Below are 27,188 nucleotides of genomic sequence, written 5' to 3'. Positions count from 1 at the left end.
GGTGTGACCCCTCACCCCCCCCCCCCCCAAAAAAAAAAAAAAAAACAACAACATGCTATTGACATTTCTAGTTAAAGCCTGTCTGAATTTATTACATAGCTTATTTTAGACCCAGTGATGTCATCACTGAGTCTCTGTGCTTCTGTATACAATGCAGACAGATCATGGCTGGTGAGAGAGGCATGTACATAGCTTCCTGCAAACATCAGAATTCCCTTGGTAATGCCCACATTAGTTCACAGTGTGCAGTAAAATCAGAGTAAGCAATTTCAGTCCAGGAGAGGAGCCGGTACAACTGTGCAAGACTGAAGGGAAGGCCAGAGTTCAGCTTTAATGTCTCTATCTCCAACAGGGCTACATAATCCAGAAGAGGGAGAAGAAGCCGAGCCTGGAGCCAGAGAAGCCATCTGAAGACATTCTAACGTAAGACGAGCCCCTTTTTTATCAACATTAAATAATTGAATTGTTATTTATTATCCTGATAGTTTTATTCAGCCTGGATTGCTGTGTTCTCTAGATATGAAGAATTCCATCCATTCCTTTTTGCTCAGCATATAAACAGTCCCCAGGTGGAGTTTGATTCCTTTGATAAGGTATGTCAGAAGAAAAAGGGCCTAACCACATAGTTTTAACTATATAGAGGTGAGCTTTAAGTGGACTGCCTTTGATCGAAGAAATACAATTAATCTGCCTTCTCTTTCTCCCTTAAAGGCTGTTGATGAATTTTACTCCAAGCTGGAAGGTCAGAAGATTGATATCAAAGCTCTTCATATGGTCAGTATCTCTATTACTTGTATACAAATGTTTTTCTCTATTGCAGTTTAGTAATGTTTACAGGTCTTGTCCCATTCCCAGCCTGTGACTGGACAGTGAAGGAGAAGCAGCACAGGAAAGAGCTCATCTCTGTCATTCTGCTTTCTTCTCCTATCTGCATGCTTCCTGACACACATGCATGCATGTGTGTCGGCACATGAACTGACTGGCTGCTTGTGCTGCTTCTCCCTCTACCAGTTGAAGCTCTGCTATACAGGTAATCAAAGAGGCTGTTACCAGGTCAAAAACCGGTACTTGCATTTATAAAAATACATTTAATGATATATCGGTAAATAAAAAGCTCCTTTATTGTGTGTATTTCTATCTGCCTGGAGTTCAGCTTTAATGCTCAAAAATATATGCTTACAGGAAAAACAAGCTCTTAAAAAGTTGGAAAATGTCCGTAAAGACCACGTGCAGCGCCTGGAGACACTGCAGAATACTCAGGTACGTGTACTTACTAAATGGCGCTCTTGTACATCATTTAAGATTAATGCATTCTGGTTCCACATGTAGAGGCAAAATCAATAATTCAGTCAGGGAATGTCAACATTGCTGGCCTGCTTTTGATTTGCAGCACCGCAGCCTTAAAGCTGATCTGTAGTCACCCCAGTAAATTTCCCTATTGCATTTTGTGTATTGCTGAGAGAGAGATTTCCCTTGACTCCCTGTCAGGACAGGAGGTGATGGGAAATTGCTCCAACAGGGATGCACACATTTTTAGCATGAGTGGGGAAGAATTTGAAACTCTGGCTATGTTTTTATTTGTTTTTTTGCTTTCTGGCCTTCCTATCCTGGAGACAGCTGCTTCCCTTCTTGTATGGGTATCACAGAGACAGGAAATAGGGGAAGATTTCCACAGTGGGGTCACATAAATAAAAACATGATGGGAAATTTCCATAACTGAAAACAATAGAGTTGGTTGCACCTCTACGTACCTGTACACAATCACTGCTGAGCTGTTCCATGATGGTAGAGAGAGGCAGTGGGCGGGAGAGCTACACTATATGGCCAAAAGTTTGTTGACACCTGACCATCACACCTATATGACCCATTCCAAAACCATGGGCATTATTATGGAGTTGGCCTCCCCTTTGCAGCTTTAACAGCCTCCAGTGTTCTGAAAAGGCTTTCTACAAGATTTTGGGTCACCGGGAATTCATGTTCAATCAAAAGAGCATTTGTGAGGTCAGGTTCTGATGTAGGATGAGAAGACCTGACTCACAGACAGCATTACAATTAATCTCAAAGGCATTCAGTAGCGTTGAAGCCACTCGAGTTCCTCCACACAAAATCGAAAACAAGCCATGCATTTATGGAGCTGACTTTCTGTACAGAAGCTCAGTCATGCTAGAACAGAAAAGGACCTTCCTCAAACTGTTGCCATAAGGCTGGTAGCTCACAATCGTCCAAACCGGCTGTAGCATTAACAGTAACCTTTGCTGGAAACAGTTGAACTCAATCATTTGGAAGGGTCCACATATTGTTGGCCATAAAGAAGGTGTGATGGTCAGATATCAACAGACTTTTGGCCCTATAGTACAACGACATAAGAGGGGTTGTGGGGACGGCAGTCTAATAAGAACCATGGTGGAGAGCACTGAGAGGGACCCCAGTAGTTAACAGTGCTAGGACCCATTAGAAGGAAATCCTAGCTATTGTGGCAAGTGGAAGAACACATTTGGATTCCATCCAAGCATGTTCTGTTTGTTGGCAATCATTTTCATGGTCGTCCCAGGGAGAAATCTGAATAAGGAACAATAATTGCGTTAGTCGAGGGTTTACCTATCTCAGAGATACGTGCACTAGCGAATGTCTTGCCTGTCACTGAAACTGATGAAAGCTTTGTCTGTTCACGACTGGTTTATTTTGTATTTTTTTGTTAAACCTTATAAAAAAAGTAAAGTAAACTTTATAAATAAGTGCCTCCATGGAGTATAATGAAATGTATTGAACTTTATCAAGCTGGGAAAATCTCTTCTCCATAGGAAATTGACAGAGACAAAGGAGAGCTGATTGAAATGAATCTGGACATTGTTGACCGAGCATTGCAGGTCGTACGCAGTGCCCTGGCCAATCAGATAGACTGGACGGAGATTGGGCAGATTGTGAAGGAGGCGCAGTTGCAGGGGGACCCTGTTGCTTGTTGCATCAAAGAGCTGAAGCTGCAGACTAATCACATTACCATGCTGCTTAAGTAAGTGTCAGCTGTACACATAACATCTGTATCCCAATATGGGACACTTGAGACACTTTTAGGCTTGTGTCGATTGCATCAGTTTGAGATGCTTCTGAAATCATTCAGACTTTATTGTCAAGTGCATTTGACTTGCAGATGACATCCTTCTGACCTGCTTCAGGTACGTAGACTTGTATGGGAATGCAAAACCCATTTCAAGTGAAAAAAGCCCATCGACATGGGCCCTAAGAAAGCAGCAGATCTACATCCTGGCCATGTGTGTCTTTACAGCTCAATTAAAGTTATAGTAACTACCTCCATTTTCTTAGTTTTATCTCCACATTCCTGTTATAGCAGTTGTGCAGGGTGTTTAAATATCACTTTGCAGTACAATAGGCACCAGAGCTGGACCTAATGCAGGCAGTAATTGGCACTCTGTAACAGACATGGATGGTTTTGTTATTCACATGTGTACCATACAGCATAGCCAGTTCATTGACTTAAATTTTCTCCACTAAAGTTTTTAAGCAGTACCGTTTGGTAACCAATCCATCCCTAGCTTGCTGATAGGAAACTGAAGGCACATGACCACATGGTTTGTTTTTTTTTTTAAGGCGGCTTTACAGTCCTGGGATGGATGGATAAAATGTCCTCTATCAACACATTCTACTGAACTCTTTTACTGCATTCTTCTCCCCCAGTCCCCCTGCAGACCTCCCTGCCTGGCCGAAGTGTCTGCACACTCAGATAGCATTCTGCATGGAATCTCAGATAGCCAGGCAGAGGGAGCTACAGGAAGACTGGAATCAGAAGGACACAGAGCAAGACTTTACCAGACCCATTTGAGTGTTCTCTTCTTCCAGGAACCCGTACATACTTTCTGAAGAGGAGGATGAAGATGAAGAAGAGGAGAAGCCAGAGGAGCCAAAAGGAAAGAAGAAAAAGGGTAAAAATAAACAACAGCCAAAGAAGACTCCGAAAAACAAACCAGTTCTGGTGGATGTGGACCTCAGCTTGTCAGCATACGCCAATTCCAAAAAGTGAGTCACATGGTCTTCCTGCATTCTGCAAGAGTTATAGCATGTCCTAGCACTCCTGGCACTTTTGCAGGAGAGCTTGTAGTTCAGCTTTAAATAGGTAGGCAAACTATAAAGCTTGAAGTTTCAGTTACATGAAAATACCTTTCGATCTTGAGAGAAATGCAGTGTCCTTTTACTTCCTATGTATTTACTGAAATCCAAAATAATGGGATGATGAGATGGGGGTGTTCTGTGATCCTAATATACTTCCTGACCTAGGGTGACAATGTTGCTCCTCCGTAGTTAAAGTATGGGGGAGTGTGTGTTGTCAGCCTGTTGTGACCCACAGGCTGACAAAACGCCTGATAAAAGCACACTAATGCAGCCACCACATCTAAGCCATGGTAAGTTGTTATATATCACATTTTTGTGTTCAGATACACCTTAAACTCTCGGGGAGCTCCTGGACCCATCTGTCAGAGGAGCCTTGTAATCATTATGGCATCTTGTCTGCATTCTCAGGTACTACGATCACAAGAGGAACGCTGCAAAGAAAACGCAGAAGACGGTGGAAGCTGCAGAAAAGGTATCTATGAGGGTCAACCGTTCAGGCATATCCATGATGTTTCTGATCTTCTGAGTCTGTGCTTGTAAAGTACAGGAAACCATACTTCTGGCTCTGTGCAGCGTCGGAGCTGTCTATATGATAGACACCAGTTCTGTCGTTGTGCCTCTACCACCTCCCTCTGCTTTGCCACTAACAAAGAACAGCAGCAGTGTCATCACAGGCTGTGCTGCCCAGTGACAATGCCTAGGCACCCTCTGTTTTTCTAGCTTCAGGACTTTGACCCCATTAGAGGACTATCTTGCCCAATTCTGGATTACATTGATGGTGACATCTTGCACCTCCACCAACATAGCAGTCTCTTTACACCCACACAGCGCTGGGGGATTACCAAGTGATCCTGGGCGAATGAGCAGCTGCATAATGTCCGCTGTCAAGGTTGTATTTTTTATAATGGACTTTTTTTTGCACTGTTAGAAGGATGAGGATGTCTAAGTAACTGAACTCAAACCGTTCCACAATGCTGTTGTCTACTGCAGTTGCTGCTCCCACCTTATGCATTATCGTGATTGCAGCACTGACCTGTCTTTTATCCTATGTAAAAGTGATTAAGGATCACCATGAAGTACAGATCAAACAGTCATTTCTTCTTTTTTTACTTCCATTTGAGGACCCATGGGCTGTTTTGGTCTGTATAATTTTGCATATGCTGTTCATACTTTCAATGTCACTGAATGTGAGAATGCTAATTCATGCAGTCCACAGCAGCTTTTCATATTTCTGGCCAGAGCTTACCTCCAATCCTGGGAGATGCTTCATTTTTTTCCCCTACACATGGAAATACATTGAAAGTGGCCCAGTCACTGACTTAAAAATTGCAGGTAAAAAAGCTTACCTACAGAGTTTCCTTTCCATCAATTATTTTTTTAATCACTTGCAATGTGCCTTTGAACTTGCTAGAAAATGTTACTACTTCAGGAAGAGTCAATGCCCTAGCACATTCCCCCTCCCTCCTTGCACATCTTAGCCCTCCTCTCTTCTGGGAGTGTAAAATTGCTCTATGGGGTGGCCCAGCTCCTCTGTCCCTCTTCTCACCTCCCTACATAACCTTTTATGGGGAGAAGCAAAGGGGAATATCATAGAGTGTCACTTGAGTGACAGCTATGAGTCTTCTGCAGCTGCTGGCATCGCATCCAAGATGGCAGCAGTCTTAAGATGTTTGGATGTCTGTCTAAGGGAGGCTTTTACAGGTAAATAACATGCATCAAATATGTTAAAAATGCAATGTAATCTTAGGGAAGGTTTTTGTTGAAATTATTGGTTTGGCGACAGGGTCTCTTTTAATATTGTATTTCTACTACAGGCATTCAAGTCTGCAGAGAAGAAAACCAAACAGACACTGAAGGAGGTGCAGACCGTCACCACAATTCAGAAAGCCAGGAAGGTGTACTGGTGAGATCATACCTTATATGTTGCTGCTACACTTTTTAAAAGACCAAGCGATTAGCCCAAGGATGGGCAACTCCTGCCCTCCAGGTGTGCTTTAACTACAAATTCCAACATGCCTCTGACTGTCAATCTTGCAATGCCTCATGGGGCTTGTTCCACAACAGCTGGAGGGCCGGAGTTGCCCACCCCTGGGTTAGCCCATAAGCCATGCTTAAAATATTTCTCAATATCTGGCACAAAGGGTCATTAGTTTCAATCCGATTCTCACTTTTGATTTGTTATAGTGCAAGCTTAGCAGTCAGGGACTATTAAGTTTTTGAGTAGCTATTCTCTTCCTGTCAGAGGAGAAGTTTAAGGGAGAAGATGGATGGTGCCGGATCCCTATACACTTTCCAATTGCCAGGTAATAGTATGGGCATAATGTATGGTGTGTGGGCACTCGGCTGGCAGCTTCTATACACAAACTTCCACAGCCACCTTGGCCTGTGACTAGAATAAGTAACTATGGAACTCTAGCTCCACACCATGATCGTCCCAAACTAGCGTCCTCCCGTCACCCTAAGCTCAGTATACCGCGAGCTACAGCTCGCGGTATACTGAGACGCCGCAGCCGGAGCGGATCCCGACATCGATGTCGAGATCCGCCCAGCTGCGTGAGTGACAGCTGATTCTGCCTATCTAGAGGCAGAGCCAGCTGTCCGTTCCGCCAGTCAGCGCTGGAGGATCGGAGCGGGGAGGGGGGAATCCATCCCCTCCCGTGTCACGGCAGAGAGCCGTGACAGGATCGAGAAGTGAGCGAACACCTGTATGTGTTCGCTCACCTCCTGATCTACTGAGCCGACCTGTGACAGTCTCATTGTCACAGGTCGGCTAGAACTATGAGGTGAGTGGAAAGCACTCACCTCATAGTTCTCCTTTTTAATGTAGTAAGCACCTCAGTAAGAAAAATACAGATACTGTCTGCAGGGGCTCTGAGGGCTGAAAAATAATTGATGAAGGGCTGCAGGTTGGGCACCAGAGCTCTAAAGACTGACACGGGTTGTTCTGTACCACCTACCTCAAGGCTGCTGTTTTAATAAGTAAATAGATTTCCATATTGTATGCAGAATGATGTTGTTTTTTTTCTTTTAGGTTTGAGAAGTTTTTATGGTTTATAAGCTCTGAGAACTACCTTGTAATAGCTGGGCGAGATCAGCAACAGAATGAGATGATTGTCAAGAGGTATTTGCGGCCAGGTAAGGGACCTGTGTTGAATCTCTCCTGCTAGTGACTAGTAGGAGATGAATGAGATAAACATTGATATGAGCTATAAATCTCAGGTCTAGATTTTGGTTTGGCTTCATCTGTTTTTGGTTTCAGTTCCTCCATTCTTGAAGAGGTTTTCTTCCTCTAGCCTTGTTCGCATTATACACCTAGTAATACCCATCTATTTTATAACCTTAGGTAGTAAATGTCTTCCTTTACACCTATTTCCAGAGTCTGTGCTAAATAGTAATAAGTCACATTCAGCAGGACTTCTGTAATGTTGAAGTCAGTTCATTGCTCATGCAAACAGCTTCTTCAGTTCTGATGGGTAATGATATGCAGGGGCTTGGTGCAAACCCAGTTCGCCTGAGTGTGCACCAAGGCTGCGCAAAAGTTTCACTGACTCACCCTTCTCCCAATCCAGTTGTGGCAGGACATTCCCCGTCCCGCAGCTGCACGTCACAAAGGTGAGGGTATTGCTCCTGCCACAAATGATTGTTGGGACAGGAGGGGGGAGGGGGGGGGGTTTCAGTGACGGTTTTGCTTAGGCGAGCTGGCTTCACACCAAGCTACCCCACACATCTTTACTGATAAGTGTTAGGAACATCCATGTTCTCATAGTCCCCCACCTTCCTGACACTCATCAGAACTGAAGAAGCTGTTTGTAGGAGCAGTTAAACACCTTCAACATTACAGAAGAAGTCCAATTGAATGTAACTACTATCTATATCATGACCTGGATAAATAAGAACCTTCACAGACATGCTGCCATCACGTGCTTATGTCACTGTGGGCTGGTGTTATTTCTTCTTGGAAAAAACTGGTCCAGTGAGGAGAAACCTTAAACAGGAAGACTTGCGCAGACCTCAGTAATCCACTTCATCTCATTACATACAGGGGCAGTTTGCAAGACACAAGAGAACCGCTGGTGGCACTTCCCAGTAGAGACCATGTGACCTGTGCCATGCTAAAGGTCACATAGCCATACCACAGATCTGTGCCTCATTAGGTCATCCCTAAATTGTTGCCAACTGTGCATGTCTGTTGCGTTGGGATGCCATTCAGAATAAATAGCACCGCATAGCCCCAATGCATGTAATGATAATAAAGACCACAGGGATTGCCGTATACATTGAAAGCACACAATACCGCATGACATTATATTGTACATGACTCTGTTTTCTTCTGTATGTACAGGAGACCTCTATGTTCACGCAGACCTGCACGGAGCGACCAGCTGTGTCATTAAGAACCCTACAGGTAATGACAAGGAAAGTTATCTCTTCACTGGAGGGACTGATTAAACTTCAGGCAGAATTTAAAAAATCATAATTTATTCCAGTTTATTAATTAAAGACCAAATAAAGCTAACTGTAAAATATGGCATAAGCTTTTAAAGTGAACATAAACCCTAACAATGTAATTCTCTTATTTGCTTTCTTTTGGTCTGTTAAATATAACATTGGAAGTGTTTTGATGCTCCATTCCCTGTGTTATCTCAAGGAGAGCAGTTAGTCCTCCCAGTTCTTATCTTGGGACTGCAGTATGTTTAGCCTCTATGTTGTAGAGATGGAACAATGGGAGAGTCAGAGTAGTTTAGCAAAATAAAAATGGGCGCTGGCTGTAGATCTGTAGAACAGGATGTGCGGGAGTAGTGCTGATCTCTATGAGAATGTCTGTGTACATGTCAGCACTACAGCGCACCAATGAGCAACGCTTACTCTCCTCAGCACTGAACTGTTCTACAAGGCAAATACAGTTCCTGTTTCGGATATTACTTTACTCTTCCATACAGTGGAGGTGTAAAGGACAGTCGTGAAGGAAAACGATCACTGACTGCATTGAGTGCATTGCCTCATTCTACTGATTGATTGAATATATATATGACGGCAACACAACAGTGAAGTCTTCCTTTCCTTCTTCATCCTTCTCTTATAGGTCATCCGATTCCACCTCGTACCCTCACAGAGGCTGGCACCATGGCAGTTTGCTATAGTGCTGCTTGGGACGCCCGAGTTATTACCAGCGCCTGGTGGGTTCATCACAATCAGGTAACATGCCATGTCCGGCCTTCTTTTAATTTCTTGGCTTTAAAAGGACAACACCCTTTCGGCACAAAATGTCCTTATAGAGGATTTTTAATGTAAAGGTCTGGCTGTAGAAAAAAACAGAACCCCAGTCAGTCTAAAGAGAACCGGTCATAATAGAAATGATGCTGGGGACTGAATATTCACTCCAATAAGCTGTAGTGTGTTACATAGGAAAGATGTATATTTCCCCTCTATTTAGATTTACTTGTCTGAGCCTGTCCCTTTAGTTGAACTATCAGGGACATTTGCTGCCTGCCCGCACACACTGTACACTCAAAAGCTAGGACATGGTATAGTCAGGCAATTAACAAGACAGCAACTGTCACACTTCAAGTGACCTCTGACCCTCGACCCCTGCAATGGCAGTTCCCATATTTCTATCCTGGCTGTTTTCTTTACAAATATTGTGAATTGAAAACTTCCATCACAGCCATTTTCATCAGGCTTTTCACAGTCTATCAGTCTGGGATTGCAGCCTCTCGCCAGGTAATTATTTGATGTGTAACCTCCTCCTTGTGCATACTTGAGGCTGCAGAGAGATACAGAAGTAGGCATTGGTTGTCTGGCAGTTTTCTGGTTCCTTCGACAAAAGTCAACTTTTGTGAAGCCTGGTTAGGCAGTGCTCAAGTAGTCATGTCTCTGTCCCCTTCCACCAGGCCAGAACAGTTCCACTCAGTAGAGAGCTTTTGTCATGTCTATTGCAATGTGTTTAAAGGTAATTTTTGTTTTTTCTTTTTAGTTTTAGATTGAGTAGTGAGTCTTTAATACCTTTGGTAGGTTAATGTCTAGGTCAATACTGGGAACCATCCCTATTAGTCCTGGAGTCCCCTGGAACTGAAACTGGAGGAAAATCCAAAAGTTTGTAGTTATAAGAACAGGAATAGAGTGGCAATCTTCTAATGGGGAGCCAAAGGAAATTCCTTAGCCACCATCAGGACTCCCCAGGTGCTGGTCCAATAGGTGCGTCTCCACCTTAGAATGCAGCAATATACGAACAGACCGCACTATCCAGAGAATTCCAATACTGCAGACTCTATGAATAAGCCTGCGGGTGAAACATGTGAGAGGTTGTAGTTGGTTGGGGGTGTGCAGTGCTGGCATTTGTTGCTTTATACACTTTTATTCACTGATATACTGGATTTGCTGTGAATTTCAATAAAGTCTGCAGTATTGGAATTCTCTGGATAGTGCGGTCTGTTCGTATACTACTGCAATCTTCTAATGGGGACATTTCTTTCTAATATTAACGGTCACAATCTGGCCATACACTTTAAAATAAGTCTCTCACTTCCCCCCATCCACACTGAAGAGCAATCTGTACCTGCTGACTATTGTATTCTGACAACCGCACCTGCTGATTGGCTGCAGTCACTGTTTGTCTGACAATTTTTCAGTTCCTTTGACAAAAGTCAATTGAAAAGACAACTTTTGTGAAGCCTGGTGGTACTGGTATGGCCACCCACAGATCAAAGTATGGCCAGTTTAGTAGGAAATAGCCACAATTGAATCCATGTATAGCCAGCTTCAGATGGGAAAGATATCCTCTTACCTTCTGTTGTTTCTGCAGGACAGAAAGTTAAGGGAAATCTCTTGAATGGGATAAGAAGAACACCTGACAAGGGTTTTAACTCAGTTGTACTTTATCCAAACTGAAAACAATATTTTGTCTTTAGATCTACTTTAATACTGGAGAGCACCTGTAATATAATTTGAAAGTCTCCAAGGTGCGTGACTATCTGTATTATTAATGTTTTCCTGTTTTTAGGTGTCCAAAACAGCGCCAACTGGAGAATACCTGACAACAGGAAGCTTCATGATCAGAGGTGAGGAGAAACCAGAAGTACCTCTAGTAGCAGTGAACAAAGTAGGCGGACATATTGGGTTCTGACATCAATGCTTAGTGTGTCTTTTCTATTCTTGTGACGATGGCTGTTTCCATGAGTGTTGCTGTCAGACTCAGTTGCATTAAAGGAGAATTATGAGGCGAGTGATTTTCACTTGAGCCTCATAATCTGAGCCGACGTGTGACAATGAAACTGTCACAGGTCGGCTCAGTAGATCGGGAAGTGAGCGAACACATACCGTCGCTCGCTCACTTCTCGATCTATCCCTGCAGAGAGCCGTGACTGTCACTCACGGCTCCGTGCAGGGATTCCCCCTCCCCTGTCCGATCCTCCAGCGCTGACTGGCGGAACGGACAGGGGGAGGGGGCGGGCACAGCTGGCTCTGCCTCTGGATAGGCAGAGCCAGCTGTCAATCACACAGCTGGGTGGATCTCGACAGCAATGTCGGGATCCGTTCCGGCTGCGGCACTCTCAGTATATAGAGGGCAATATGCTGCTTTATACTGAGCTGTAGCTCGCAGTATACTGAGCTTTGGGTCACGGGAGAACGCTAGTTTGTGTTCTCCCGTGACCCTTAGGAGAACTATGGGGAAAAGCCCTGACCCCATAGTTCTCCTTTAACACAGGAGAAAGCTCTGCTGTATTTAGCATGCAAATGTAATTTTTTGGGGTTTCTTTTTTTTCTTCTTCAGGAAAGAAGAATTTCCTCCCTCCTTCCTACCTGATGATGGGATTTGGGTTCCTTTTTAAGGTAAGTTCATCAGAAAACTGAAATGTATGGCACTTTCTTCCAATTTATTCTCAGGTCTGTTTAGGAGAAGGTTTCCTTTTAAGGCAGCTCTCCAATTGGTTAGGTTGAGGTGGTCTTAGACTCTTGTGTAAGGAAGAAAGTGCCAGACATGTTACACAAGTCCAAAAGCTGTTTTTGGTTATAGGCACATACTGTACACTTAAAGTCAATGGGGGGGAATTTATCAAAATCTGGAGCAGACAAAATCTGGAGCAGATGTGCATGGCAACCAATCGGCTTCTTTCTTCAGTTCAGTTTTCGGTTTGTTGTGGTGCAGTGGCAGCCCATGCAAATGAATGCGCTGCTTTATTACAACACACATTTTATATATGTGCAGTAAACTCACCATAACAGATCGGCTAGCGGTGAATTGGCAAAAACGGCTTTCTATATAATATTAAGATTATTTAGTGTGATTTTGTACAACATTTAATTTCAACTAAAGGCCCCTTTAAAGTAAACATAGAAAAAAGGCTGCAATCGCTGACCTCCTCTGAAAATGCTAGTTTTCTGGCCTTTCTCATCTAGTGACAATCAAGACCATCACTGACCCAAAACATATCTCCCATAGTTGTCATTGCCAGCTGTCTCTTATTTCCGGGGTGCAGACATTTGTCTTTGTAAAATCGGAGTCCCTGGAATTCTCACAAGTGTTCAGGTTTTTACTGATTTTGTATAAACAATTTACCCCTAGTTGTTCTAATTTTCATGTTCAGTAATCAGTTTTAGGAAAACTCCTGGACTGTTTTGTGGCATGCCGTTTTTAATAAGGAAAAATGTATCCCTGTTTATTATGTAAAAAGGCTGATAGCCGCAAGTTGTCCCGTTCTTCCCCTAGGTGGATGAGACGTGCGTTTGGAGGCATAAAGGGGAGCGCAAGGTGAAACTGCAGGATGAGGACCTGGAAAGTGTGACGGGAAGTAACTCGGAGCTTGCAGCAGAAGAAACTGAGGCCTTAGGTGAGGCTGCGGAATTGTCCATATACTTAGCAGCATCTTTTGTTGTATTTATCTGACCTATTAGGGAATCTTTTTTATGTTTAAGGTATTATGCACACGCCGATAAAAAGAGGCACAGCATGCAATCACCCTCCTTTAGAAAAAGCATATTTAGTGGAAAGGTTCAATAAACGTGTTAGTGAAGAGTAAAGCCGGGTATACACCCACGGGATGAACAAAAAAAAAATAGAACAGATTCCTCCATGAACGCTTATGAGCGCTGATCGAGGAATCCCCACTGTTTCCTTTGTACCTGCAGCTGATCAGCCGAGAAATTTCCATCTGTCTCATGCGATCAGCTGATTGAGGGATGCCGTGTGGAAGGGTGCCGATCGCGGCACCCACACAGTTGAATTCCGGCCGCTTCATCAAGCACCGCACGAAATTCGGCTTTATATTCCAGTAGATTTTAAACACAAACTGCAAAATTGTTTCTGGGAAATGCTCAAAGCAGATGTATACAGTACATTACAATCTGATTATGTCATCTCTTTTGGCTTTACCAAAAACTAATGTAGTGTGATGACCTAATTGATTGCATATATATGAAATTGATTGTTTGGGCTCACCTTCATCTTACAAGCCTCCGACATCTAAAGATGGTGATATGATCAGGTCGTCAGCTTAAAGTGAACCTGCGCTTGCAGGACATAACAACAGGGTCACTTTCACAAAGCTCTCCCCAACAGCAAATACTGAACTACCTTATACTCCCCCAGCTGCCAGGATTAGAAGGAAAGCCCTGTGTAAGCTATGTGTCTCTGGAGTCGTAGGTTGCGCAGTGATATGTACTCTCTATGTGACAGTGGTGATTAGCCCAGGGCTGTCACATGCTCCTTTATATCTGGAAGTTCCCGGTATTTTCCTGGTTCCCTGCACTGAACAGAGCAATGAAGGAAAAGTAATTACTTTCTGGGGATGGGGAGATTAAAGTAAGCCTGTTGGTGTGCCCCGAGTGGCCAAAGCACATGCTTTCCTTGAAGCTGGCTTTACTGATATTTGTCTGTTGATTGAGGTCTTTACCAAATTGTATCAAATGATACTTGAAGCTGTTACATCCCTTACTGGTTGACACTCCGCATGCTGACAATACTTTCTTCTGTACTTCCATCATTTCTTTTATGAGCAATATTTTAAATAAAGAATAACAAAACCTGCTACATCACATGCAAAAACTCACACTTCTCACTGCCACATTATATACCAAATACACATTACATACTAGTACCTATCTGGTCACCGTCCTGTCTATTTTCAGAGGCCCCAGAAGATGGAAGCGATGACAGCAGTGAGGAGGATGAAGAAGAGAGAGAGCAAGATATAGATCTCAAAGATAATGTTCTGGAAGATGATTCTGCAGCTGAGATCAAAGAGACATCCAACCATGAGGATGTGCACTCTGAAGAGGACAGTGATAATGACAGCTTAGATTCCACAGAAGACAACAGTACAGTGAAAGAGGAGGATGGAGAAGAAGACATGGCCTTCCCCGACACCTCCATAGATCTCTCCCATCTTCAGACAAAGAGGTTAGAGGATTTTTTAGATTTTCTTAGAGTACCTGAAGGTTTTATCTGCCTAAAAAGAAGAAAAATACCCTTACAGTGGAGATTCCCACACTTTAGGGGAAATGCTTGTGTTCTTTCTTTTTTTTTTTGCTTGGGGTCTTTTACTTGCCTAATCCCTCACTCCCCCAGGCTCCCTCCGTGCTGTACAATTATCCCCCAAAGCCTCTTCTCCAAGGTGCTCCTGTGTGGTGGTTGCATGCCAACATCATCAAGTACAGTGCAAGGCAATGGTCTTGCTTTGTAACTGAGCATGGCGAGAGCCCACCCACAACCCAGAGCATCATGGAATAGAGGAGAGCCTCAGCTGCTCAAGAAGTGTCCTGGTGAGTGTCCTAGTCTGATGGAAACTTTGTAAGCAGGACAGAAATGAAATGAAAATGTCGAGGCGTGACAGGTTCTAAACCTCTCTCACTCTTTCCAAAAGTTTTTTATTGCACCATGGACATTTTGCATTTTTGTTGCTCTAAGGAACTTATTTGCTTCTCACAAGAGCCAATATAACCGTGGCGCTTTCTCCGTAGGAGCATGACCAAGACAGCAGCTGCAGAGCCTGCACACCTCCCGCCAGCGGTAAGGGTATATGCAGCAGTGGCTTCCTTCTATAAAATAGTTCCTTTTTTATGCTTTGTAACCTCATTTTTATCTGTATTTCCATTAGAATGACAAGTCCGCCAGTCACAAGCATTTATCGGCTAAAGAAAGACGGTAAGAAAAACCTCCTCTGGCAGCTGATCAGGTCTTCAAAAAGATGTAAAAGCAGAATATAAAATGACCTTATTAGTAACAGTGAAATGAAAACTGCCAGTGTTATTTTACAGGCAACGAGATTTAAATGTGTGCCAGAAATTGGCAAATTTGGTATTTTGAGTTCTAGTATTGTTACAAAACCTCAATGAATGAGGCTCAGCACATTATAGATCTATATATAGATTTATAGATCTGAAACATTTGCATCTGTGTTGTGGTCATATGTGGATCATTGAAGCAAGGATTTTTCTTTTTCCTCTTCTTTTTTTTTATTTAGCGAACTGAAAAAGAAAAAGAAACCAAATGATTCAGAAGAATCCCAACAGCTGGAAGATGCAGAGAAGATGGATGTGACTGCTGCCAAGGCTGCGCCACAAGCGGGCGCATTGCTGCCGCCAGTGAAGAGAAGACAAAAGGTATAAATGATTACCGACTGAACTATTGGATTGCCATCTGTAGCCTCTTGGGTGATAGTAACCTGGGAGTGAACAGTGTAGACTCTCAGTATAATGATCAGTAGATTTCTGTGTTGAACTGGATAATTGTAGCAATAAAAACACTGTTAAGTACTGGTAATTTTTTACCTAAATTTTTCAGGACCAGCTTTTAGGAGTTCTACCCTATACCCTGCTTCTGGACCAAGAAGTATTCATACACACAGGTTTAGCAACATGCTAAGACAAAATCTGTAACTAGGATAACAATCTGTGAATGTGAGTAAAGAAACAGGCGAGCCAGATAAGGAGTATAGTGTGTTATGAAAGGAGAGGGGTAAAGTCACCTCTGTTACAGATTTCCTCTTGGCATTTTGCTAAGCCCCATGTGTATTAGTACTGTTTGGATTGAAGTAGGGGTCAGGTGTGCAAGAGGAGCGCCAGACTATCTAGAACATATTTTAATTGTTTAAATCCTTTTAACTAAAAGCCTGCCGATCTTGGGAGCTCATGGGGCCTCCTGTTCCAATTTAGCAAAAGTTTGGCGTATGTAGAGCATTTTTGAAATGAAATCCTTCAGGATCTCCTGACCTCTACCCATGCAGATTTCCTGTTTTCAGTGTAGCTCAAGCCCTGATGAGAGGAGCCCCTTACCCCTAATGTGTTGGCTTTACATTGGACTATATAAACAAAATATTTATGAAAGACTGCAATAGTCTGGCGCTCCTCTTTCTACATGTTACCCACAGAAGCCGAGCTGTGGGCTGTGCACATGGAAGAGCAGCCAACTCATTACCTTTCTACCGACTTAAAGGAATACAGAGGTTTACGTATTGACTCCCCTAACTAAAAAATAGATGAGGTCTCCTGAAATCGTGTCCTGGAAAAAATAAAAGAACTATGGGGTGAGTGGTTTTCTCTATAGTTCTCTTTAGGGTCACAGGAGGACATATACTAACCTCTTCCTGTGACCCAAAGCTCAGTATATAGCGAGCTATATACTGAGAGCGCCGCAGCCGGGATAGATCCTAACAATACAGTCTGGATCCACCCAGCTGGCTGATTGACAGCTGGCTCTGCCTATCTAGAGGCAGAGCCAGCTGTGCCCGCCCCCTCCCTCTCATGTTCCTCCTGTCAGCGCTGGAGGATCGGGGAGGGGGGGGGGGATCTCTGAGGGGGAGCGGTGACTGACAGTCACTGCTCACTGCAGGGAGAAGATAGGGAAGTGAATGGTTTGGCTGCATGTTTCTGCTCACTTCCCGATCAATAAAGCCGACCTGTGACAGCTTCTTTGTCACACTTCGGCTCTAACTACGAGGATGAGTGGAAATGATTCATCTCATAGTTCTTCTTTAACTGTTGCAAATAAATAAACATATCACATAGCATACTCCATTGGTATCCCACATGGAACTCAAGTCTATAAAAAAATTAAAAGGGGGGGGGCACAGAGCCTCCCTTTCTGTCTTTGCAACATGTAACCTGCTGCAATATGACAGATGCACTTTAAATTTCTCAGTGCAGCAACACTGTTATCACTGATCTTGTTTCCTGTGGTGGTGTTAGTGTCATCTTTTCTGTGACAATTTCCTCTTTGTTTCTGACATTTTCAGAGTAAAATGAAGAAGATGGAGAAATATAAAGATCAAGACGATGAAGAGCGAGAACTTATCATGCAGTTGTTGGGGGTAAGTATGTGCACTGGCTGCCTCCTGAACAGACCCCCGTACTTGCCTCCTGCAGGTAGTAATCTTGCTGCTTTGTAGTCTGCAGGGTCTAACAAGGAGGAGAAGTTGAAGAAGGGGAAGAAAGGGAAAGAAAAGGAGGAAACCAAAAAGAAACAGCAGCAGAAGGGAAAAGGGGGCAAAAAGCCTGGGAAAGAATCTGGAGGGTCCACTGAGGTCTTTATAACGCAGAATTTAGAAGAAATGACCTTAGAGGAGCAGCCGGAGGAGAAGGTGAGAGCATCTGAAGCCATGAATTATAATGACAGGAACCTTTTATTCAGAGGAATAAGGAGGCTGCTATTACTGACCTCCTTCTGAAAGTGCTGGCTGCCTCTGGCTCCTGTGTTTGGAGTCACTGGCCTGGAATGAGCATGCAGATCTGGAATGCCAACATAAAGTCAAAACTCCAGATCTGCACACTTGTTCTAGATCAGTAAAAATTAAAATATATACAAAACCTCTATATATTCCATTTGAAAAAATAAGCGCACTTTAAAATAAAGTGCACTTATTGTGTTTGCTTTCCTTCCCTGATCTAATCTACCCGCCCTCCCCAGATGCATACTTATGTCAGTTCATAGGGCAAGTCCTACAGTGTTTGTGTCTGCTGTCCAAAAGGCTTCTGTGCGCTCTGCGCCTGCACACTAGCTTCCCTCAGACTTCTACGGGGCCATCTGCTGAGCGTCTGTGGCCTTGGGACACAGCCCCATAGAAGTCTAGGGGAGCCACTGTGTAGAAGTGGCTTGCACACAAAAGACTTTGGAACAGGATGTAAACAAACACTAGAGGCCAGGGCTGCAGGATCAAGTGAAGTATGCATCTGGGCCGGGTAGCATAGTTCAGGCCAGGGAAGGGGGCGAAAGGTATAAGTGCATCTGTTTTAAAGTGACCCTGTCAAGTTCTTAAAAAATGAAGCTGAAAGGTCCTTGTAAGAGAAGAGGTATTATACACGTGGTTATGGCAGGCCATATCTCCTCCATTCCAACACTGGAGCCACCACCAGTCTCTTTGGCATTCAACACTTCTGAGAGTGTCAGATGCCTGTGTTCCTCCACTTTCCTCCTTCCCCGAGCTCCCACATTACGAGGGGACTCAGCAGTGACATAGGATTTAGAGGATGGAGCCAACAGACATTCAACGCTTCCAGAAATGTCAGAGACTTGTGGAAGCTGCAGGGCTGGAATGAATGAGAAATAGGAGACCCTGGCCACTATAGAGGTCAGTGTACTAATTGTTCTCTTGCAAGGACTTTTTTTTGCATTAAGAACCTGGATCACTTTAAAGAATAGTTGTGACATCTTTAGATAGGGTTGAGGTGTACCTATCATCATTGTATGTTGTTGTGTTTTACACACAGGATGATGCCGATCAGGACGGTCCAGGATCAGAGGTATTTATCTCCTTCTCTCATTGACACTTTACCTACTTCAACTGGCGATCCAGAAACCCGTACTTCATTTTATGAACTATTCCGTTTTTTTAAGATTCAGCTTTCACATATTCCATACCAAGCTAAAAAAAAAGCCTGAGGATCGGTAACGGGCTTGTGGCCTTTGTGGTCTACAAAGCATGATTTGGGCCATAAAGTCTTGCATGGCTATAATTAAATCTCAGCCAAAAGGGTAAATGATCCGCACACAGCTGTGTTAAAGCGGACTCCAATGACATAATAGACTTTATATGCAGAGGGCAACATGATTCTAAGCTGCAGATGTCGGCACCATCAGTAGGCGCGCTGCAAGCAGCCTCAGAGCCATTAGTAGAGTGTGAGCTAAAGGCACCTGTTGGAGCCATTCCAACCAAAACAGAAAATGTGCGCTCTAGGTGTGGAAATGTGCGCTCTAGGTGTAGTTGTTTAACATACTAGCAGAATGGAACTGGTTGAGTTACTTTTTTTCTCCTATCATTATACCTTTGCTGATGTAATTTATTTTACCTTCCTGTAGGAAGCAGAAAATCTTTTGGACTCGTTGACTGGTCAGCCAGATGCAGAGGACATCCTGCTGTTTTCTGTGCCATTCTGTGCACCTTACACTGCCTTGGTCAATAACAAGTGAGTTTACCATGAAATGAGAAGCGCACATTAAAACATAATCACATCTTATGGCACAGGATCGTGCTTAGTAAGCTGTGGTTTTAGGGGGGGGGGGGGGGGTTGTCTTGTGTAACTGAGGGATACAAGTCCTGTTCTTCAAGGGGGTGCTTATGAATCACAAAGACACTTTTCTAACACTTGTGTTCTCAGAAAGATCCTAAAACAGTTTTTTTCATCTTGGTGGGTTTTTGTATATTTACTTTTTTATGTTCTGAATGATGTGTAAATATATATGTTCATTTATTTTTATTTTTTCTAGATATAAAGTTAAATTAACTCCAGGAACACAGAAAAAAGGAAAAGGTAAGATTTAGTAGGAAAAACTACCAACTGGATGCCCCTGCAGCTTGATATGAGTCTTCATGGTGTGTCATAGATCTGTTCATACAGTTATCTGCTGCACAATCCTAGAGACTGCATGTATGCTGGCAAATCTCTCTCCTATTAGTAATTCAAGTAGATCCCATCGCACTCCTGACGGGATATAACCCAAGATAATGGGTGGGTGCTGAGATGACAGCAGATGCCTCTGCGGATCAGTATCACGTGGTAGAAAAGTCACTCGCACTCCAATGAGAATTTTGGTCAATGTTTTTTATTGACAAAAGAATTGTCACATCGTATAGCCGCAACGTTTCAGAACCGTATAGGTCCCTTCTTCAGGCACTACACTTTGTTTGCCTGAAGAAGGGACCTATACGGTTCCGAAACGTTGCTGCTATAGGATGTGACAATTCTTTTGTCAATAAAGAACATTGACCGAAATTCTCATTGGAGTGCAAATGACTTTTCTACCAAGTCTCTATTAGGAGTCTCCATACCTTTCTAGTCAATTGAAGTGGAACTGTTTTTTTTTTTTTATTTTGCTGGCAGGAAGGTTTTTATTGCATAAGAGACTGGGGGGGAATTTATCATGGCAATTGCAAGTGTTTGATCTCCCATATGGTCGCATGGGATATATTTGTGCCAGATTGATGTCGCTGGTGTAATGTTTATAAATTAGATCACCGTATTTTTCAGTGTATAAGACGCTACTTTTTCATTAAAATGTTTACCTAAAAATAGAGGGGCGTCTTATACACGGGGGCCGAGAAAGTGCCGATACCACTGCAAATGACCGTAGCCTCACAAGTAAAACTTCGGATTGCAGAGACGAGATAAGTTTTCCTCCAATCATAAATCTTTTTTACCCAACGTCAGCTGTTGCTGGGGAGAGTGGCTCTGTAATCCGCTCTCCCCAGCAACAGCTGACGTCGGGTACAAAAGATTTATGATTGGAGGAAAACTGTTATCTTGTCTCTGTAATCCGATCATAAATCTTTTGTACCTGACGTCAGGCGTGTAGCCAGTGCCCGGAGCTGTGATGTCGGAGCATAACGTGATTGAGGTAAGTGTGATGCATTATACCAATTAAAATATTGATTTCGGAATTTTGGGTAAGAAAAGTTGGGGGCGTCTTATACATAGGGGCGTCTTTTATAGACGGAAAAATCCGGTAAATAGTCTCCAGGGAAGAAGACTCGCAACTCCAGGCAAAAAGCTTAACCGTCGCTTCTTGAAGAAGTGGTCATGGGGACTTCTTAAGTTGAATTTGTTTTGTTAGCTGATGCTCCAGTTTCAGACAGTAGCAGGTGTAAACAGTTGCGAACTTTCGCAAAACGTGTGCAATTGAGAAAATGGCGCAAGCTCTGGTCAAAACAGGTGCACATGTGAAAAGGAGCGGCTAAACAGATTTGCACATAACAAAAAATGATCTAAGAGGCTAAAACTGTCACAATTGCTTTCATAAATTCCCTTGTGGTCTTCTACCAAAAAAGAAAGTCTTACCTGCTTGCCAGCATTGTTTTTTTCTGAATGGATACTGAGCCACCTATACACAGCTCGGTGTACAATCCTGGCATCCGTCTGGTACCGGGAGGAATGAACTCCCATGCATACATGCAGGTGCTACGTCGTAACTGGCTGGGCAATCAAGATGGCTAAAGACTCTGAACCCAAAAGCAGATTAAGCAAGGGAGGAGCCATCTCATCACTGGAGGAGGGGCCCTTTGGTAGGGAAGTCTGCCATATTTGTGCATACATACACATAATGGCAAAAACCGTGAGGGAAAAGAAAAAGATTAGAAATCCGCTTTAATGTGCATTGCATTAGGGCAGCCCATGCTGTAAGGCTCTGCACTTGCACAGTGTGGTGCACTGCTGTATGGGTGCTTTGCAGGCTACTGTTGTCCATTGGGGTGTTATACCAAATGAAAGGCTAGGCACAAATTGTGTTACAGCACCCCCGTATAAAACACACGTTTTACCATAAGTTACTGCAATGCAAGTGTAAAGCCACCCGAAAAGTATAGACTTGTTACTTCCTGTTTTCTCTTTGCAGGAAAGTATAGTGTAATTGTGTAACTTGCCCATGTTTGAGGTGACTTTCATATTTTGTTTTTCCCCATTAAAAGACTTGAGCGGCTAAAGTTTTTTTTTTCCCCCGCAGCTGCGAAGACGGCACTGAACAGCTTCATGCATTACAGGGATTGCTCCTCTAGAGAGAAAGATTTATTACGCAGCGTGAAGGTAGGAAATGTTCGTCTTGGAGACATTTAAACATATCCAGCGTCTACAGTCTGTATCTAGACGTCACTGACCGATCTGTCATTAATATTGACTTCCCTTGTCTTGCAGGACACAGATTTGTCCAGAAACATGCCAGGAAAGGTGAAAGTATCAGCTCCTAATCTACTTAATGCTAAAAAGAAATGAGTGTCGTATCAAAGTGATTGTATATATGTACATTCTGAATTCCTCAGGGGCAGCAGAAAACGGGGGTAAAACGGGCTACGGCTCAAAAAATGTCATTGAAAAGGTGGAATTTTTGTTAGGTACAAAATCCTAATAGAAAGGTGTAGAAATTCTTATTTGTGAGTTAAAATTGGACATTGTAAAATGTGACTTCAGCCAAAAAAAAAAGTTTTTTTGTATGTGAAAACATTATTATTATTGCTGCCTGTGTCCACATTGGAGAGATTTCCCTTCACTGCCTGTCCTGGTGACACAAACCAGAGAGAAAACGTTCCCAGTGTGAACACAAACAGTGGAATAAGCTTGGTAAAGGTTCTAACCCGACCATGTAAATTTAGGAAAAGGTTCCACTTTAATTGCCTTTTAAGGTGCCCATACACTGGCTGAATTAAGGCTGGTTTTTAATTTACCGGCCAAAATTCGCAGTGTGTGGGGCTTTTGGCTACCTTTCAGCTGGCATTCCTCGATCAGCTGATCAAAGGAGCTTGCTGGAAAATCTTTGCAGGGCCGATGCTAGGATTTTTGCCTAGACAGGCAAAGTTGCATTTTTGCGTCCGACTACTGCCAGAGGTGCCTCGTGTGTCGGGATCCTCTGGCAGTCGCTGGCCAGCTAAATTAGGACCCCACCTGGAGCTCCTCCCACCGGACTAGCGCTGACTCGCCGCTGCTCTCCTGCACCGAAGGTAAGTGAAAAAAAAAAACATAGCGCAAGCATCGGGGCATTTTGACTGTTTTTTTCCGCCCTCACCCTCAGGCGGCCGCTTGCCTTGCAGTAGCGCCGGGCCTGAATCTTTGTGTGATCAGGGCCAATGAGCTGGCCGCTCTGATTGGGTATTTTGACAGGTGCCGGCAGCACCTGTTAGAATACAATGCAAACGGCGGCGATTCCTTGATCGACACGCTGTTTGTGTTGATGGAGGAATCGCGTCAATTTCTTTTGTTCAGCCCGTGGGTTGAATGAAAGAAATTGACGGGTGTATGGCCAGGCTTTAGGAGGGAGCTGAAAAACACCCTCTTCAAACCTCCACAACCCACTGCTGATTGGAGAGGGTACTCAGTGGGACACCCCTGCCACACAGTTTTAAAAGAGCACACAAGCAGATTTAAAGGGGGATCGTTTGTAAACACAGCCACTGTTTTTACAGGGCTTAAAGGAGAACTATGAGGTGAGTAATTTCCACTCATCCTCATAGTTAGAGCCGATGTGTGACAATGAAACTGTCACACGTCGACTCTATAGATCTGAAAGTGAGCGAACGCATACCATCCCTCGCTCACTTCCCGATCATCTCCTTGCCGAGAGTGGTGACTGTCAGTCACCACTCCCCACAGAGATTGAGTGGAGGATTTGAATAGGGGAGGGGTTCAGGCACAGCTGGCTCCGCCTCCAGATAGGCAGAACCTGCTGTTAATCAGCCAGCTTGGTGGATCTCAACAGTATTGTTGTGATCCATCACGGCTGCGGCACTCTCAGTATATAGAGGGCAATAGGCTGCTATATACTGAGCTTTGACTCACGGGAGGAGGTTGGTATATGTCCTGCCATGACGCTTAAGAGAACAATGGGATAAAAAGGTTCTCTTTTAATTGTCCTTAATTCCAATCTAAGAAGCCATAGACCATGGGGATCTACTGCAAACAGTCTGCCGCTAACTGTAATTTGGTTGCAAGGCCATGCAGTAAGGCTTTGTGTACAGAAGTACTTCTCTGTGAACCTTAGTCACATGTGCATTGCATTAGGAGTTGAAGGAAGAAAATAATACAATGATGGAGGAATTTCCCCACTCTCTTCATTGTATGCTGACGATGGCCATCGTCGGAATACCCAAAACAGAGCCAGCAGCTCATTGTCTGCCAACTCTGTTCCTTTCAATAGGTAATTGAGGGATACCGGTCAAAAGCACCTGTTGTGCGAATTTCAGCCGGTTCATCAAGAACCATCAAACGCAAATAGTGTATGGCCAGCTTAACGCAACCATAACAGGGTGCAGGTTGTTGCTGCAATACAATCAACCCGAATAGCTTGTCAGTCTATTCTTGTCCTTCACTTGTGTTTGAAGTGTCCAAACATCTGTGTGCACTGATATCCGTCTCCCTCTGGAAGCAATGTCACAATCGTGTACAGAGATTTTCCTACGTACACAAACTACTATTCCTGCACTAAAAGCGCACAAGATTTTATTTAATGAAAAGAAAGAATACTGGCAGCAGAAATTGTTTAAAAACAAGTATTAAAAATGTTAAGAAGTCGATTCAAAGTCTTCATTTGAAAAAATTTGTCTCTAAAGTGATCCTCAGGGACAAGTAGAAGCACCTATAGACAGGGGACAGCCAAACATGGCCGGATCTCTCTTGTTCGGCCCTTGTGCCTGAACAAAAGAAAATAAAAATTCTTCCATCCCTGCGACTATCCATGGATTGAGGAATCTTCATCACCGGCTGTTGTATTTGGTCAGTCGCTAAATACCCTAAACAGTGACTGTGCCTTCAGCTGTCTGAATAGCTGAAACAGTCAATGCATCTGATAGGACGCAGTCTCTGTTTGACTCAATGTTTTACCTGTCTAAAGCCGGCCATACTCCTATAGGTTATCTATAGATTTTCTATGGTCAGATGGAAAAAGAGCGACAGATTCCTCCATCTACGCTAAACTGTGCGGATGGAGGAATCTCACACTGGGCCAAGCTTCAGTGTCTTGCTAGTCAGTTCCTCTGTTCGGGTATTTTGAGAGCCAATCTGATTGGATGCCGGCATTGTTCAGGTATTTTGAGAGCCAGCGCTAGCAAGATCCTGAAGCTTGGCCCAGTGGTAGATTCTTCCATCCACACAGTTTAGCGTAGATGGAGGAATCTGTTCACTTTTTCCATCTGACCATAGAAAAGCTGCAGGTGTATGGTTAGCTTTAGTTGATTTTTAAATTACTTTTTGTGGAGCTAGTTGGTGCTGACAGGGCCACCTACAACTCGATTTTCTGCAGGAATCTGGCAAGTCAAGCCAGCTATGGCCAGCTTACACGTGGGGCTCTCCCAGACACAACTGGCCAAGTTGTATAGGGATCAGACCTGTTACAAAATGTTGTTAGGGTACCGTTTCCTCCCTGATAAGCCAGGGATAAAAGGTGTCTGCGGTGTGCTCACCCCGTCCTAGAAAATAAAACACAACCATTTGTTTATAGAGTATCTGAACTCCAGAAGCTGTGTCAAAAAAAAGGTCAGAGCCACTTCCCTGATGACTGATGGGATAATGTTCAAGAGGTAGCAGGAGAGGTGAAGGGAGCACAGATCCACCAATAAACAATAGCAGTGAGATCCTTGCACTGCAGGTCCAGCTTCCTCTCCAGTGAGAAGGCAGAGAAGCACAGTAGTGGCATCACCCTATCTCATCAGAGGCAGAAGTGACTTAGATGATAACACTGTGCAGCTACATATATTATACTGAGGGCACAGTCATGTCAGGAAACACTCGGCTATTTTTCAGGAGAAATTCAATACAAAAAAACAAAAGGTAAAAGTTCACGTTAATACTTCTTAGGCACAACTAGATGTCCCCTACAAGATAGCAAATCTTCACTTGAGGGCTTGTTCACACCACTAGATTGCATAGAGCAGGCTTTCCTACATTCTGGGGTGGGGCAATTCCATTAATGTCAATGGTGCCACGCCTCCTGCAGAACGTGTGGCATAGCGATGCCTTTGGTCCGGTTGCAAAAAATAGCGCATGCACTATTTTTTTTGCGCACCAGACCGCAGACATTGCTATGCCACATGTTCTGGTACAGGCAATCATGGTGTAGTGCCATTGACTTGCATTGCACCGCCACGCCCCCTCCTGCCCCAGAACACAGGAGGCTTTAACCCCTTCATGACTGAGCTTGTTTTTGGTTTCTGTTTGTAAATGACTGACACACTTTTGACATTTTTGCTGTGTGATTCTTCCACGTCAGTAATATACTTTCTTACAAAGTGCACCCACACATATTATATATTGTTTTTTAGAGGACAGATAGGGCTATATATTTATATCACATATGTGTGTCTAACGCCTCACTTAGGACAAATACAAATTAAAAAAAGAGGAAAAAACGTAAAAAAAAACTTTTTTTCCCAGTTTTGATTTGTAGTATTTTTTTTTAACAAAACCAGCACAGCTAAAAAAAAATGCAATACATACATTCATTTATTTGTCCCTTATTTTTAATTTTTTTACACTTTTCACTATTTTTTTTAATTTATTTACACTTTTCACTTTTTTTATACTGACAAATTATTTTTATTTAATTATATCAGGCAGTCATTGTGAATTAATCTCACTATTACTGCTTGATAAATTAATAAATTTTTTTTTATTATCAGGCTGCTTCAAACTTCAGAACAGCCGATAATAAGTTAGTGACACTGATCCTGCAGCAGTTCAGGATTCAGCTGTCAGTGAATGTTTCAGAAAACTTAAACATTCTACTTTCAAGAATAGATACATTATGTGTCTAATACATAACATTTTGTATCTATTCTTGAAAGTCAAAAGAAAAAAAAAAAAAAAAGCCAGTATAGCTTGAGAGAGATATCTCTCGATCTATACGAGCTGTCAGAATGCCGGCAAAAGCCGACATGTGTGTCTGCTTTGCTGTGACTCTCAGACACCCGATATTAAGGTATCGGGTGTCTGAAAAAGGTTAACCCTTTCAGTAATGGATCTCTAGATAGTTAGACATCTATTACTGAAAGGTAACCGCTGATTCTCAGCGGATTGCAGCCTTCTAGTGCAGCAAATAACTCGTCACGTACAGTGTACGTGACGAGTCATTTGGTCCCTTTGTGGCTGGACGTACAGTG

At 43.3% G+C, this 27,188-nt stretch overlaps 1 protein-coding gene across 1 annotated transcript in view; it reads left to right on the top strand.

The window, feature by feature from the left end:
- The window catches only part of NEMF (nuclear export mediator factor), a 32,443-nt gene extending 10,066 nt beyond the window's left edge, over positions 1-22,377 (top strand). The window contains exons 9-33 of the mRNA XM_018556252.1: positions 353-423; positions 518-593; positions 712-774; positions 1,183-1,260; positions 2,802-3,010; positions 3,856-4,032; positions 4,534-4,597; positions 5,940-6,028; positions 7,157-7,260; positions 8,468-8,530; positions 9,209-9,321; positions 11,126-11,183; positions 11,897-11,955; positions 12,833-12,953; positions 14,263-14,521; positions 15,082-15,130; positions 15,219-15,265; positions 15,585-15,723; positions 17,355-17,429; positions 17,508-17,699; positions 18,826-18,858; positions 19,415-19,521; positions 19,823-19,866; positions 22,052-22,131; positions 22,240-22,377. Coding sequence (XP_018411754.1) covers positions 353-423; positions 518-593; positions 712-774; positions 1,183-1,260; positions 2,802-3,010; positions 3,856-4,032; positions 4,534-4,597; positions 5,940-6,028; positions 7,157-7,260; positions 8,468-8,530; positions 9,209-9,321; positions 11,126-11,183; positions 11,897-11,955; positions 12,833-12,953; positions 14,263-14,521; positions 15,082-15,130; positions 15,219-15,265; positions 15,585-15,723; positions 17,355-17,429; positions 17,508-17,699; positions 18,826-18,858; positions 19,415-19,521; positions 19,823-19,866; positions 22,052-22,131; positions 22,240-22,317 — 2,448 coding nt within the window. The 3' untranslated portion in view covers positions 22,318-22,377. The remainder of the gene's footprint in view (positions 1-352; positions 424-517; positions 594-711; positions 775-1,182; positions 1,261-2,801; positions 3,011-3,855; positions 4,033-4,533; positions 4,598-5,939; positions 6,029-7,156; positions 7,261-8,467; positions 8,531-9,208; positions 9,322-11,125; positions 11,184-11,896; positions 11,956-12,832; positions 12,954-14,262; positions 14,522-15,081; positions 15,131-15,218; positions 15,266-15,584; positions 15,724-17,354; positions 17,430-17,507; positions 17,700-18,825; positions 18,859-19,414; positions 19,522-19,822; positions 19,867-22,051; positions 22,132-22,239) is intronic.
- Positions 22,378-27,188: the final 4,811 nt, after the last annotated feature.

The sequence above is a fragment of the Nanorana parkeri genome, unplaced genomic scaffold (assembly GCF_000935625.1).
Source record: "Nanorana parkeri isolate BGI_ZX_2015 unplaced genomic scaffold, ASM93562v1 scaffold230, whole genome shotgun sequence".
In the NCBI taxonomy this organism is placed as follows: domain Eukaryota; kingdom Metazoa; phylum Chordata; class Amphibia; order Anura; family Dicroglossidae; genus Nanorana; species Nanorana parkeri.
This window is presented reverse-complemented; position numbering and strand designations above follow the sequence as displayed.